This window comes from Nymphaea colorata, chromosome 3, assembly GCF_008831285.2.
Source record: "Nymphaea colorata isolate Beijing-Zhang1983 chromosome 3, ASM883128v2, whole genome shotgun sequence".
NCBI classification, from domain to species: Eukaryota; Viridiplantae; Streptophyta; class Magnoliopsida; order Nymphaeales; family Nymphaeaceae; genus Nymphaea; species Nymphaea colorata.
This window is the reverse complement of record NC_045140.1, coordinates 20,429,026-20,445,753: the sequence shown is the minus strand read 5'-3', so window position 1 is coordinate 20,445,753 and position 16,728 is coordinate 20,429,026. Positions and strand designations below refer to the sequence as shown.

The window sequence follows — 16,728 nt, the reverse complement described above, 5'->3', positions numbered from 1 at the left end:
ACAAAAAATTGTGAACTAAAGAAACATGTTTCGTCGTGTGTTTCTTACTAATCAAAGATTGAGATTGTTACTCATCCGTGTAGGATAATATATATATTGAGTGGGTATATAAATGGTCGTTACTTCTATTAAATGAATGAAGCTAAGAAGAGATAGAGGTAGAGGTTGAATGTAAATTGAGCACCGTCACATTCTTACTGCCACCTTCTTTATGGTAACTGACATATTTTTAAAGGAACAACTTTCGAAGAATCTGGCGAACTAACCTCACAAAAATAGGCTTCGTGCAAAAATAGGAAGACCTCGGGTTCATATTATAACTGACTTATTTTTTTTTTTATTATTTTTGGCTCTTTTTTTTCATTGGAGCAACCTCCTCTGCGGAAAACCAGTCAGATTTCATTTAGTTGGACACATCCAATCCAAATCACGATCGCGTCTAACCCGATCCGTTTTGCTTTTGAAAGCAATTTCGACAAAATTTTCACGCGCATAAGATCCACAACTAGAACTACCATCTCAGAATCCTCAAAAGTGTGGATCCAGTATCGGATCCATTCCATCTTAAGTGAACCCTCTCCAATTTGACCGGACACGTCAGCGTTATTAAAAGAACGCGCTTCCTAAACTTAAACCGCGCTTAACTTAGTTCCGCGCAGATCTCTCGCAACGCCATACTATAGAAGCCTCTCCTACCTATTTTTAATGAAGCCATATCTCGATCGTCCACCAGGATATCCGACGGCGGACATTAAATGGGAGGTTTCTGTCGCAATCGGATTCGTCTGGGTCTTGGCCGCGCTGTTTCTGTTATTAAATTCTTAAAATGCTTCTTATGCGCATTCCCCACCTGCCGTCCTCTGACTGTTGGCGAGGGAAGTGAAAACCATCTCCAGTCCGATCCCACCTCCCCCTAACCTTTCCTCACATCGTGGGGAGGTCCGGGATCGGATTCGTTTTTTCTCTTGGGATTGTCTCTTTGGGTTCTTGGTTTTTCTTTGATTGGGATAGCTCGGTGTTTTGCTTGGTTTGAGTTATGGCGGAGAAGATCGAGAATGGTTCAGAGAGGGAGAGCGGAGAAGAGCAGGGCAGCAGCGGCCGTCGTAGCAGCAGGAGCAGCAGCGGTTCGGGGGATAAGTTGTTTCAGTATCACGGGTGGGTCTACCATTTGGGGACCAACTCCATCGGCCATGAATTCTGCCATCTTAGGTTCCTCTTGCTTAAAGGAAAGTACGCTTTCATGTATAAGAGGGATCCCTTTGAGAACACAGGCCATGTGAGTCAGATCCTTTCTATTCACCAATCTGCGTTTCTTGCTTTTCTTTCTTTTTGAACATTTACTTTTTTGATATTTTTGGTTCCTTGGCTGATTACGATGGCTCTTTTTGTATGTACGTCCCTATGTAGTATGTACGAACGGGAGATGAATTTAGGAGGTTGGTTTGTTATGGCCATTAGTGCTGACGATTGGATTGGTGTAGCTAGTAGTAAATCGATGTACCCTAACGTAGATAGTTACTTTTGGCTTCCGTCATTGGTAACATGACGTTCTCTTAGTACGTACAGATAGGAAATGGAAGATGAATGCATGTGATCAACTGGATTGAATCGGCATGGTGAGCGGTAAGTATTTTATGGTTGGGCCCATAGTTCGTGAGAGAATTCCGTTAGAAAGTAGAGGGAGAACGCAGAAGCGGATTCTTATGAGATGCTTTGATGGTGTCTTGGACTCATGATAAAGCAATCATTTGTTGTGAGTAACACGAAATTTTATTGGTTACAGCACAGGTGAATGAATGATGTAAACAGCAGAAATGCAGGCAATTAGCATATGGTTATGACTAAGTTCATCGGATGATGGTATCTCTTTCTTGTGTTGATAACACAAGATGTTCATCGCCGGCAAGTAATTGCAAATGTGGATGGTTTAAAGCTGTTTTTGGTATTTATTCACGTAAAGAATGACACGCATATTATTTGTGCTTTGCTCTAACGGCGGTCAAGAAAGTTAAGCTTCAGAGGTTTTATCGAGAAAAAGTACATTCTCAATGTTCACTTTTAAGGGTCCGTCTGAATGGCGGAGACTGCCACCTATCTCTTATTTCATAAGGTAGCTCACAGATTTTCTTCGAGCCGTTATCTTTATTCCCAATTTCCGATATCAACAACTCTTGGCACACGGTTCTAACTAGTAGAAGCACATAACTCTGGGCCTGCTTGATCCATCATTTCTGCCAAATGGACAGCATCTAAATCTGGATAAGTAAACTCCAGACAAAATAAGATTTTGATATTCTCTTTAATACAGGCTAAAGCAAAATGAACTTTCAAGGGTGTCCTTGTATGCTGCTTGTTTTGAAATAATTATCTAATACATTGATATCCTGTTATTTTATTTGTCAGCAGTTAACTGCAATATCTCCATTAACAGAAGGTATTATTGCAGAATATGACCAACTAATCTCTTTATGTCATATTTATCTATGTAGCCTTGTCACTATTGTATGTGCTAGCTTCATTTCTGTGATTACCATGGTTTGCATTAGTTCTCACTATGAGGAATCCTTAACCAAATGCAATTCTTATTTTTCCTGAGGAACATTGTTGATCTTGAACATAACATGTAATTTGTGTTAAATCATGTATTTATATATTGAATATCTTGAAAGCATGAGAGACATATTTCAAATGAGTTAATTTTGTTACATCTAAACTTGTGTTTTAACTTTTATCTTATGTAGAAACCCATCAGGAAAGGTGTAATCGGTCCCTCTCTCATGGTGGAAGAACTTGGACGTAAAGGGGTCAGCATTCAGAATCTCTCTTTGATTTGCTGATTGATATCCTAAGAGCTCTGGTTTTCCTGCTCCTTAACTTACTGTAAATCTCATGCTTGTAAGGCAATGTATGTTTTGAAATTTTACAACCGGCTGGATGAGACAAAGAAAGGAGAAGTAAGTCCTGATTCTTCTGTCACTCTTCTCATGAAAAATGTTGGCATGATTTTGATTCTTTCCTGTACTTTCTTTTTGTTATTTTGTTTGCTTCCCGAATTGTTATTATTCTTATTATTATGCTACAAATATAAAGATGCTCCAGTTTTATGTGCCTGTAACAATAAAGGTGAACAAAGAGAAAGGGATAACTAGAGAAAAGTAAAGCAGGGAACACTGACTATTTCAGCTCTTTCATACAAAAGTGGTAACCAGCAGGACTCAGATATTGAGCTCAAAACCTGATATCAAGTCCCAGACTGGCAGCCTTGCTTCTCTGCACCCTGAGCTTTCCCATGGTGTTGTCCTCATAAGACATGGACTCATGAAGTGGTCTGGGCAGTGGGATTGCACGTTATGCCCCCAAAAAGAAAAGCTCTAATGATAAAGTGTTTACTGGGGCAGGACCTGGCTGTAATCTGCATCAGACTTCATCCTAAGAATTTTGCAAGTCATTGAGCATTTGCTTGTAAAGTTGCAAATGATCAGATTTATGTTATTTTAGATACTCTCATGATTGCTAAAACTTTTCCAAAAGTATGAGAGAAGTTCTTAAGTCTATTATTCCAAGGGATTGAGAGTGATGATTGAGGAGGATGGGCATCATTAAGGCTAATGGATCTTACCTATTGGTATTTATATTGCACTATAAATTGAAGAATTAATCTCCATAATCAAGGTATTCTGAAGAGGTTACAAAAAACATATTCATTTTAATGTGAAGGCACAGACCTGGCAGTTACTAGGTTGTTAAGGACTGAAGGCAAAATTATTAAGCAGAACTTGTTCAGATGCATTTGTACACAGGTCACCAACTCAGACTATTTTCGCATGTGATTGTATGTGTGGATGTGTTTATATGATAGTCATATATATCATTCTCAGGAATTGCTTGGGAAGTTTTTGAGAAGCTTTGTTTTTTCTGAGGAAATACCAAAATCTCATACCCTTAAAAGATGTAGAAATGATAGAAAAATTATGAAATGATGAGTTTTCTACCATTGTTATTACAAAGGTATTGTCAAATATTCATAGAAATTTTTAAATTATGAAAGAAACAAAACTAACATACACACACACACACACACATGCACACACACACACACACACACACACACACACACACATACACACCTAGATATCATGATAGTATCATGACAATATTGCATTTTTAAACATTTTTACCAATATTTTGAAAATATTGTGATATTTTTGCCCTTTTTTGCTTGCTGACTGCCAAATAGCAGATATTCCGTTATTTTGAAAGTATTGGCTATTTTTATGACTGCTTTGTATTTGTATATGTATTTACTTGACCGTAGTAAGAGCATGCACTTGACTAAGGAATGCTAGATCATTACGTGCTTATACATATAATTATGAAAAAACTGAGGAATGATATGGGGCATGTGCACATATAATCTCATTAATAGTTGAAATATTGGTTGCAAACGTTGCATCAGAATGCAAGTCAAATGTATTTTACAATTATAATTTATAAATGAAGGGGATTATGGTGGATCTTCTATTCCTTCACAAGCTGAATAATTTCAAATAAACTAAAGATTCGTAAGGAAAGGAATTGAGTTTGAAAAGTTGAAGGTTTCTCCATTAAAAAGTTCAAATAGTTATTACAGTTGTAAGCGCTTGTGAAGACATCCATTTCTAATTTTCTAAGCACACGTTATACATGGCAATCTCTTGTATAGATTGAGGGGTCTTGAGCAATGTTGTAAAAGGCGTATCGTATTGCATATTTGTTGCGCCGATCTGTACGTTGTATCGTAACACATCGTAAATGTAGCATAGCGTATCTTAAATTAATTTTTTAATTCAGAAAAAATTAAAGAATAGAAAAAAATAGAAAAAAAAAGTCAGTAAGATCAGGAAAAATAAAGAAAATTTCAGAAAAAGCCAAGAAAATGGTATTCCATATAAAAAAATCATCACATCATTGATAAGTCATAATATCTGAACACCACATTTAGAATTGAGAAATCAGAGGTCATAATAACATAACAAGCATCCATCACAACTTTAAAGTGTTTTAGATTATGTTACAAGTTCACAACATATGATATATCTTGATTATCATCAATCAAGGTCCCATATTCCCCACAAGGTCCTGAGCAAACCTTGTACTCCACCGGTGAGTTCTCTCTTAAATCAACGATTTATCACTCAAGTAGGCCATTTTTCTGGACAACTAGCAAAACCTCATCCTCCCCCATCTCTTAGACATATTTAGAAAGAGGGAGAGAGGGTTCCTAAAAAAATAATGAAAGTCCATTTTATCACAATGTCATACAATACAGGGGGTGTATCAATCGTATCGTATGATACGACCTCCATATGACATGATACAAGCGATACGCTTATGATACATGAGCGTATCGTGTATCATAGACATATTATATAGGTCTTCCAAACCTATACGATGCATATTGTATCTTGCGATACAAATAACACTGGTTTTAAGGACATCACTTCATTTTTGTTATTTACAATGTGATATTTTACTATATCATTTATCATATTTTATGGCACAGGTGTGGGGGAGAAAGAGAGAGACAGAGAGAGTCATGTCCCGTCATATAGTTCACTCATTTCTCAATTCATTTCTTTATTTTTATCTCTTTGCAGTAAGGTGGCTTTCTATGTGAATGTAGTACTATGATTTATCATATTGTATCATTCTACTTTACAAGAAATTACAATCTGTACAACAATTTGTATGTTATGCCCATGCAATTCCTTTTTATAGAATTAATGTAAAATGATTTCCAAGGAGGAAAAGACTCCTCCATGTATATTTTTCCCTTTGATTTTCAATTTGTGTGAGATGTTTTATCTAAAGAAATGCAATGTTGTTAATTTGAGATGAAATTTATTTTCCACATTCTTTCTTTTGAAAGATTGCTTTAACTACTGCTGGTGATGCTCGGGCATGGATGGAGGCCTTTGAACAGGCTAAGCAACAGGTGTTTCCTTATGCCATTGAAGGATTTTTATTTTTCATGCTTACACCTATCATGGCATGCATGTTTTTGAGGTTGTATTTGTCATATAATTATAGTTATAAATTCAATTGTTGATTTAGGCAATATGTTCTAAACAGGGTTTTCTTTTTTCTGTTATAATCATATGTTGCCTTTTCTTCCTATTATGCTGACCATTACTATTTTTGAGATATTTAAGGTCGATAGCTCATCAGGACAAAATTGGAAGCAGTTCTGTTAATCCATCACATACTTTTGTATGTCGAGTTTCGAGAAGACTGGTTTGCACAATATTTTCATAGTGTAGAAGTTATCTGATGAGGATTCACCATAATTGCTGCATAAAACTATGTGTTCATGTATTCATACCCTTTTAATGTTCTTACATGTAGCAGTGTGCCATTGCCAAGTGATTTGACCATGTTAGGATTGACCACAATTAGGCATATAGAGTTCTGAGAAGAAGGCTACTTGGATATTCGTATGGATTCTTATGAGGGATGCATATATTAGATCCAAGTGCAATGTTTGAGATTTTGGCTTTACCAAGTGCAGTCAAACCTCTCCCTTTATATCTTTAACTTTTCTGAACCAAATCACTTTAGATCTTTACAATTGGGTTTGATATGAAAGGGGCGTGCCTGATCAGGTGTCATTTACCAATCTAACCTGTTGTTTCACGTAGACATGTAATTTCATGTGTGGATGTTGTAAGTGACTTGTAACTATGTAAAATTGCACATGTTTTTGTTGACATAGTAGGAGGATAGAGTCCCATCTCTGCTTTTGGAGATCTAAAATAATTTGTCTGAATTAGATGAAGATTAATTTACATTTCCGGGTCATATATCGAACACAGGTCAATCTTTTGTTGGTCAACTAACCTGATGATTTGACATCTGTCAGTATCCAGACCATATCCAGGTTAAGCTGGTACTGACTATGAAAACTAAGTCTATGGGTTCTTGAAGATATTTTCCATTTGCAGGAATGGTATGCATCATGCATCTCTATTTGGGTGTGATGGTCCACCAATAGTTTTAGGGTGTGCTTTGAATCTCCTGGACTGCTATGCCTCAAAGTCCCAAATGTTAAGAGAATCTTAACCACAAAACTTTCTGGTATTGGTATTGGGATACACGTAGAAGAAAGGAAACTGTCCATCTGATGACGACAAAAGCAGCAACATTATTTTCTTTCTTGTCTTGTCTGTAAAACTTTAAAAGGATGCAAATTAATTGAGTACCAATTTCTCTTCTGCTGCTCCTTTATAAGGAAATTTGTTATATTTATCCACACAATTGAGTTGTTCCATTTATTTAGAGATGCATTTCTCATCTTACTATGGATATCTCTTTTAGCTATTTTATTACTTTTATCTAAGATTTAGTTGAGCACACACATTATAGGAATGGAATGATCTGCTGATTGACAAAACAAGTTAACAAAATCTTATTTCTTTTGAAGGCAAATTTTTGTCCTCTCTCATACAATATAGCAGGCTTTTGTGTTGGAAAGTTCCCTCTTGTTATCTTCTATTCATGTTCTTGGTCCAATAGATGAACTTATTTTCTCATGCTTTCTCTGATGCTGATTAAATTATTTTCAACTCTAGAGTTCTATTTTCTCTTTTCTTTCTCTTTTTGAAACTTTCATGGCTACAGACAGAACCTGCCATAAATTTACATGTGAAATTTGTCTTATCATTGTATACAGGCTGACTTTGACCTTACAAGAGGAAGCAGCCGACAAAGACTGAGCATTGAATCCGAGTAAAATACTTTTTCTAAGCATGAACCAGTATTGGAAATTTGAACCAAGCTGCAATTCATCTGAATACTTATTATGAAAATGTCACTTCTACATTCTCAAATCTGTAGTGATTTTTGTTTTTGTTTTGTTTTGTTTTGTTTTGTTTTTTTTTTGTCTAAGGCTTAACCTTGAAGGCCACCGACCACGTGTACGACGTTATGCACATGGTCTGACAAAACTTATAAAGATTGGAAAAGGTATTCTAGTAGTTCACCTTATGTCTATTTTCTGTCCTAACAAAGCATGCAGTTCTAAATGTCATAAGCACTAAGCAGTCAGTACATTAGGTACCATTAAGTTTTTGTGTAATATTCTTAAGGTGTCGTCCACTGGGGCTACCATTCATGAATGCACTATAGCCAGACCCCTTGACCGAATTTGGAATAGATGCCAACACAAGTTCCTGCTTGGTATGACTGCAGAATATGGGGATCCTAACTGAAGCTGTTGAATTATAGGAAGTTATAATGGTCACACAGCTGTTTATTTGAGATTACTTTATTTCTAGCATATATATGGATTGAACTGTTGGCATTACCAGAGCTGCATATCACAAAGCTCTTTCCTGTCTTGCACTTAAAATTGTAGTTCAAGTTGCAATACCACTTTGCAGGGACATTCAATGCATTGTTCACATTACCCTGGATCATTTGTTTATATGAATGCCCATTTTTCCATTGTTGGTGGATCCTGATGTTGGAATATAATTTGTCAATAACTTGGAAAGCATAGCCTCATGTTCAAGAAAAAGAGACATTTTTCCTAGATAAGCTTTGCCGCAAGCACATCCTGGTAAATCCAATGGTGGAATGAAATTTAAGTGCTTGTACTCCATAGTTCATATTGGTAACTCTTAGTACCTACTTGGAGAGTTCTTAATTTTTGATAACCACCATCAAGAACAGTTAAAAAGCAACCCAACTTAGACTAACTAAACAGAAAAGGGTGATGAAGCACAATGTTGTAAAGTACATAAAGAGACATATATTGGTTGGGCCAACAGTCAGATGTGTAACATATCACACAAAATTGAAAAACCAGGTTTGCATCCCCTTTTTTCTAGCTCTCCAGTGTCTTCTGATACAGGGCATATTACACTGATTGTATGATATGCCTCTATATTGTACAATATGATTCCTATACTGATTGTTACACTCTTGTAACTAGTTATGAGAGCACAAGGCAATGGTTTACTGATCACTACTTTACATCATAACCACAGAAAATGCGTATTTTTTGAAAAAAAATGCAATAAAAATGTTAAAGGGATGAAACAAACAAAAGTGCATTTTCCCTGTTTTTCGAAAAATACTCCAAAATAGATTTTCACCTTTTTAGTGCATTTTTTTGCGTTTTTACCGTTACTTTTTACTTTAAAGTTTAAAACTTAAATTGTTTATCTTCATTTCTATCATTACTAAAACATCATTATCATTTTATCTAGTTATTTTTTATGTTTTTTGTAGTTTTTCATTTATTTTACCTTTTCCTATTTTTTTGGATTTTTTCTTTCCTAAAAAATTGGCCGAGATATTCCTTAGATTTTCCTGAGAAACCGAGAAAAAACCTCGTTGTATAAAACACGTTATTGATATTTGTGACTATGTTTTGCAAATCCTTTGATATGGCATATAGTGTATACATACAACACTGCCTTAACACACTTCCTAAAAGTTAGATTCCATGCATAATGTATTCTGCAGACTGCAATGTAAAGTTGAAAGGTACTAAAATGGCCAATAAGATGTAAATCAAGTGAAGCCACTGATTCCTCCTCTGCTGCAGATGAAAACTAAAGGAACTCATGGATGCACCCAGACATCCCACTTCAAAGGTGGAGAAACTTCCAAAGGAAACAGACTTCATTCCCTCATGGAATTCTTGCCCTAATTAAAGTATATAAAGGGTGTATTACGGGTCGGGTCTCAATAAGTTTTCCAGATAACTCCCCTTATTTTCTTATGACTCATATTTCCTTTGCTATACAAGTCTCCCTACCTAACTTAAACTTTGGGCATCTTTTCCCCTAATTATGACAGTTATATTGTGTCACTTAGTGTGGGGGAGAGAGACCAACACCTGCAGTCCAGCTCTGTCAACTCAGGTGCAGCAATTTTTTTGAAGATCTGTGTTAGTTAGTATGAGAGAGAGAGAGAGAGAGAGCAAAGTCCCCTTGTTATGTTGGACATTGGGGCTAAAGCAATCAAGTGCTAATCCAGTATACTCCTTGGAAGCAAACCCATATTAAGTTTAACTATGCAACAGATGGCAATATCCCAAGAAGGGAGAAGAAATTCCCTGTCCCACTTTGACTATGCCTCTTCAAAGTTCCCTTTTAGGCTTTTCCTTTTCATATTGAAGGAACATATCACCCTGCTGTCTTCCTGGATGATCTTGTAACCAGAAGCTTGCAAAGTGGTTGAGATGGTTGTATCTCCTATGGAATTTTCTCCAGATTCAAACTTCAAAGTGCTTGAAGAAAACACCTAGTTAAAACAATTTTGTGTAGACTGTGTGAGTACATGGACATGCAAAGTTTTTCCTTTATGATATTGTTGGTACTTGGTACTTTTCTCACAATTTTGAGACATTATGGTTAATAAATATACATGCAACTTTGTTTCCCTTTTCAACATAATATCATAGTTTTGTTTCTTCAAAGCATTGCAATGATTGTAGGTCCTGAAGTGCTTCTTCGTCAGTCTTCTAACCTTGAGAGCAACACTCAATCCACACAATATTCAGAGGGGGATGTTGACGATGCCATTGAAGCACATGAATGGAAATGTATCCATACTACAAATGGTATTTCTTTTCATTAACCAATCTTTATGGAAATTTCTTTCTGGAAATTTGACATTCTGATTCATATAAAAGCTTCCATGTGTCCAAATTTTAACTTGGTATTTATGGGAGGATAAATGTTTTACTATAGATATGATGAATGTGAACAGTTCATGTTTGTTACTTGTAAGTTATGATCAAACACCAATTCTTGTAGAAGTTTCTCTTTCACCATCTTATGATTGATTAGTTCTTTCATTTGCTTCTTTTTTTATCATTTATGTTGATGTTTCTCTTTCGTGTTCCTTGTTTTTTCTTCTTTCTGCATCAGATTCTTCTTTGGTTTGTTTGTTTGCATTTCCCTCTTTTTGTTTGTGTTAGCATGCCTAATCAACTTCTAATTGTTTCTTTCTAAATTTTATTAGTAATTTCGATTGTACTCCTCATGACTATGTAGTCGCAGCTTGGTGTTTTCCTGTTTAACAATCTGAGCTAATGCTGATACTTGTTTGTCTAACTTTGAACTATATTATTGTGCATTTAATTGATGGAGAACATGGGGCCAGCCTTGTTCCTTTCATTGGTGGTACACAATAGAATTTTCTCAAGCTTTATTCTATTTTTGCTTTACTATTCTTAGAGATATTCATTTGTCATGCACATTTATTTTTTTAAATTCATGCATGAAAATGCTTGCAATTTAGTCAAAATGATGGAAAAAACTTATGAGCAAATTGTCCAATTAGTTGAGTAACGTTGTTATGGGTAAGGCTAAGTCACATGGGTACTTCAGTAAGGTCCACATACCCGTTCACTGTACCTACACCCAAAATGGGTACTTAGACACACTTGGGTACTTTTTAGATCAAAACTGATTCAAGCTACTTAATTTTACTTGATTTATTTTTTTTTAAGTTTAAACTCAGTTTTCATTCTTTTTTTAGAGTTATTGTTCATTAACATATAACGTTTTAATTTATAGCACTTGTTTATTCAATTGATTTGTGTTATTTTGCAGATATCCATATATGTATCCTGCCATACTCTCGTACCACATTTTTTGAAATTGCCGTATCATATGCATATCCTTATGTCCGTACCCAAACCATACCCATACCCATGTGACTTAGGGGTAAGGTCTCCATACCCATGTCAGTACGACAAATTTAGGTACCAATACTTGGACATAAAAGATCCGAAACAGCTCACTTTTTTATTTTTAACAAAAAGGCATGATGTCAAACATCTTTCTTCTCTTCCGTTTGAACTCTTATATAAACTTTCTTTAATCCCACATCGTTTACTTATATTACAAAGAAACAACTTAAATTTTTAAAACTTGCAAATAGATGTAGTCAAACTTAAAATTTTCGTAAGCACCCTCAAATCAACATGGTACATAAGTTTTGCCTATACCCTGCCATAACCTTGTACCCCCATCAAAGTTGTCATGTTCACCTGCACCACCATACCTGCACTCACACCCACAGTGCCACACCCACACCCACACCCACACCCACACCTGAGTGACTTAGCCAATCAGATAAACCTTGTTGATCTAGAGACATTTGATTACGCTGGATCTTAGATCTGAGGGTTAAGATTGAGGATCTGATTTAAAAATGGGTCCACCTTAAATCCAGGGTTTTAACAAACCGTTAATTTGAAAACCATGCATTCAACATCACCAATGCCTCGAGATCGGCAACAATTGCATGGAACATAACTGGACCATAGCTGCATCTTTCCCTTGTAAGGATATTTTGTCTAGTGTTTAAAAAATCAGTTTGTGAAACCAATTGTTGGAGGCTTGGAGCTGCCGATTCAGTGAATCCGTCAGCCAAGTCGGGTGTGAATTGGCTGAAAATATCTAAAATGTCATCTTCAAAAAAATGGAAAAAAATGTATAAAATATATTTAAAAACAAGAAAAATCTTAAAATATTTTTAAAAATGGTTAGAGTTGACACGTGAGTATCACAAAATCAAATTGGTTTGCCACTGATTCTATTCCAATCAGACGATTTGGGCCGATTTTGATAACACTAATTCTGTCAATCCACTTTCTCGTGGGCCACTGTCTATATATGGAAAATGAGTGAAGCAGCCTCAAACCATAGATCTCAAGACAGAGGGGAGGGGATCTGACTTGAGATCTGTGACTGTCAAGATGCAAGGTTTACAAATCCATGTGTAATCCTTGCATCTTTCAAACATAAGATTTCAAATCCTTGTTAGGCATGAAGGGTCTAAAATCCTAGAATTTAAGACCCTAAGATATTAGATCACCTTGGGTCTAAGATCCAAAATGATCAAACACACCTTTAAGATGCAAAAGGAACCTATTTCACATAAAAGTGTGAAATTTCTGTCTCAGTTGAAACAAGTGGTTTGCCTATGTGGGTCCATATTTCCACAGCAAACATGATCACTCATGCCAAAACTCGTACTCTACAAGTAGTTTCTTCAATAATATGTAATTTCAGAAACGGCTTTTCTTCTTCCAGTCATCAAACATATGAAACCTGTGGTATATTAAGTTGTTGAAGGCATCCTTGATCAAGTTTGATTCGGTCCTAACTTTGTTCAAACAAGAGGCTATTACTGGTTTTCCATATAATCTGTTTTATTTTCAAGAAGTCCCATTAGCATGTAGCTAGGAAAATAACGTTGAATTCATGTAGTTGGCATATTGACATGGCAAGACTCTCTATCTTCTAATTTATATCTAAGTCTAATTGCTGTAAATTGATTGGATGACGAGACTCACATTTATTGCAATGAACTTTGCAAGTGTATTAGTGGTAGCAAAGCTTTCCGTTTCTATATATTGATTTAGGTACCGTGCAGTGAATGATTATTGACAGAAACTGCTTACACGGTTAACAGCCTGGCATGTTATGGATTTTGAAAAATCATAAGGTCAGCATGCAGTTTTAGATTAAGTAGGAAAGTTGAAATGAGAAAAATATAAATGTATGTGTAATGTCCGATTTACAAACACACACACACAGAGGGACCTATACGGGATCAACAAATTGCATGTTTTTTCAAGTCAAAGTGATGATATACAAGAACCAATCTTATCTTTAATAAAAAGAAAATAAATCCTTAAAAACAGATGGATCCAAGGAGGAATTAAAATGCATGGAAGCCAATGTGAACTTTTGGTAATGTGTAACCTGGATTTATGCACATATCACTAGCTTCCAAACAAAGAAACTATCCTGTTCTAGCATGTAACTATAAAAGATAAAAGCAAAAACTGCATGAGCATCTCTGCAGTCAACCTGATTTTGGTTTCAATAGTTTGATAAAATATTTAGTTTGAGTGATTCTTTTTTCTGAAAATGCAGGCATCAGAATATTTGAAGAGATTTCCAGCTCAAAGGTACCAATGCTTTCTCTACTTTTGTGAGTTGGTCTAGTGTTTTTAGGATTTAGGTGTGATCCATGCAGAATGCCTAGTAGACCTTAAAATGAGTAAATATCTGTCCACTGTCATATTACCGATGTATGTGTGTGTGTGTGTTTGTTTTTCTGTAAGTATGGGCTGCTGAAATATCAGAGCTGAGGTGAACCATTGTGCATCTCGCTTGTACCATCTGTGCATCTTGCATTGTGTGTGTGCATGTGTGCCTGCAACGTTTGACAAATATGAAACTTAGGCCAGTATGTAATTTAATATGCAAAGATTAGATCAATACAAGAACAAAGCAAAGTAAAAACTGCATATGGATGAGCATACTAGTCCTGGTTGCCACAAGCATCAATGAGTTTGATAAAATTTTGTTGTAGTGACACAGAAAAAAGTTACATAGGGCCACACATTTTGATACCAGTTTGCCCTTCCTATTATGGGTAGTGTTGCAAGTCTTTTTGTTCTATCATATGATATGTTATTGGTTGTACCATAACCATTCGGGAGATTGATATGCACCGTGAAACTAGTTTCATGTGATACACTCTTACATCTTATGCTATGGTGCATAGGGTGTCTTATGTTGCACCTTGAAAACAATTACACCAAAAGGTGAATGTTTTAGCTTGAAGTTACATTAGTTTCTTAGGGCTGAATTTTATGCATGTTGAGGGTGTCCTTACACACTTTAGACTGAATTCATGGACCAAAATTAGGACCTTCGTTTTCTTTAAAAAAAAAAATCATGTGGGAGCCCATTTTTACCCTCCAAGTTAAAAAAGGTTTGAAGCTTAGTGGCCATTGAGTTGTTTAAGAATTCAAAGCAAGTTAAACACACACAAGCATATTTACTTGATATCCATTAAATACTGAGAGCAATCTAAATTATCAATTTTAATTATTCAAATTAAAAAGGGCGTGCTGTTAGTAGCATACACTATACAGTTTTAACCTTTTAGGTATTGTACACCCAATGCTTTATGTAATTCATGGCCTTTGGGATCTGAAAATGTAATTTCGGGTTGTATTTAATATATATTTTTTAATCTTTTATGCCTTTTTTTTTTCAGGTTTAAAAATGTCTATGATTTTTATGATATGTTGATTAAGGTTATCATGGACATATTATTTGGACGAAACCAATACTGTTCACGACACACATTTTGCAATGTTCAATATGTATTTTCGTTGCTTATCCAGTATTCAAAACTATAGCAACTATTGCCAGTCTTTCTGAAGTTAGATATTGTTGGTCTTTTTTTGTACAATTGCAGAGTGGCAGAAACATTCTTTTGAAGGCTGTTGGTGTTGTTGATGCTAGCCTGGACACAGTATTTGAAGTGGTCTATAACCTTGACAAACATACAAGATATGAGTAAGTTTATCAGTTTATGTATTCAACACTTCTCTATATTAGTTTATCATCTAATAAGATCATGGTAGGTGGGACACGGTCTCAGATCATCTGGAGTTAGTTGATTCAATTGATGGGCACTTTGATGTTGTGTATGGAACGTACACTCAGAAGTATCAAGCTGGGTAGGCTTTTTCTCTTTCTTATGCTAATTTGTCTGTTTTGCAGTCGCTAGCATGCTTTTTCAGTTTTCATGCCTCACTATTTATTTTTTCCCTCAATATTGTTATATATGTGTAAGAAAAATCCAAGAAGAGCTCACAGCAAGAAGATAGAGAGAGAGAAAAAAAAGAGGCACCGATGTCACATGTTTGAATAAGGGGAAATTGTGAAAGTGTACTTTATTATAAATGCTAAATATACAACTGGATAAACATTTATAAGAATATGAAAAGATATATGATATGGATTGGGCTGAGTCCAGATACAAAAGATCCAGTATAACAAAAGATGTAAAACTTAAATATACACATTTTAACAATACTAACAAGAAAAGTTAGTTTGTAATAATGGTGTGACTAGCAATGTTATAAAACCCAGTGACGTGGGACTCGACTTATCCATTCACGACTCACGAGTTAACTTGGTGATTCAAACCGAGTTTTGTCTTTTTTTTTTTTTTTGAAAGAAAAACCCACATATGGTTAATATTAAACATTTTTTCATTTTAGTTATTTTATGTTTGCTCTATAAACTCATGTCAAAGAAAGTGAGCCCCAAAAAGAAGACTAGAAGAGAGACAGAGCCCTAAAAAATATGGGGCTTCTCTTTCTCTCTTGTTTATATTTATTTATGACACCTCTCTCTCTCTCTCTCTCTCCCCCCCCCCCCCCCACCCTTTGTCTTCACTTATTAAAAAGAAACGACAGAGCGAGAGAGAGGCATCATAGACTCATAAATACAGGAGAGGGAGAGACAGTAACATTGGAAATATGATAGCTAAAAATCAGCAGTTTGAAAAAGAAAAAGGATGGATTTGAAACTGGTAAAAAAGAAACAGAACATTGAAAGAGAGAAAGCCTGGGTTCCTGTGTACTTTTTTAATGTTTTTTGAATTTTCATAGTGATGCTGATTTTGAGTTTTTACAACCATGAGATTAAACAAACCTGCGAAACTTGGATGGGACACACTTATTTGACTTGCGACTCTTCTAAGTCAAATGAGTCCTCACTGAGTTTTGTGAATGAACGAGACCTCCTGCTGGGCTGACCCAGTAGAGGACTGAGCCGAGCTGAGTCAGCAGGTTGACCCAGCTAGTTTTAAAGCACTGGTGACTGGTTCCTAAGATATGCTTTACTAGATTTT

General features: G+C 35.6%; 1 protein-coding gene across 1 annotated transcript in view; it reads left to right on the top strand.

Annotated features, from left to right (window-relative positions):
• The first annotated feature begins 842 nt into the window (after positions 1-842).
• The window catches only part of LOC116250147 (protein ENHANCED DISEASE RESISTANCE 2), a 43,346-nt gene continuing 27,460 nt past the window's right edge, over positions 843-16,728 (top strand). The window contains exons 1-10 of the mRNA XM_031623589.1: positions 843-1,276; positions 2,742-2,804; positions 2,901-2,954; positions 5,909-5,974; positions 7,709-7,764; positions 7,925-8,001; positions 10,484-10,609; positions 13,944-13,978; positions 15,283-15,383; positions 15,452-15,547. Coding sequence (XP_031479449.1) covers positions 1,037-1,276; positions 2,742-2,804; positions 2,901-2,954; positions 5,909-5,974; positions 7,709-7,764; positions 7,925-8,001; positions 10,484-10,609; positions 13,944-13,978; positions 15,283-15,383; positions 15,452-15,547 — 914 coding nt within the window. The 5' untranslated portion in view covers positions 843-1,036. The remainder of the gene's footprint in view (positions 1,277-2,741; positions 2,805-2,900; positions 2,955-5,908; positions 5,975-7,708; positions 7,765-7,924; positions 8,002-10,483; positions 10,610-13,943; positions 13,979-15,282; positions 15,384-15,451; positions 15,548-16,728) is intronic.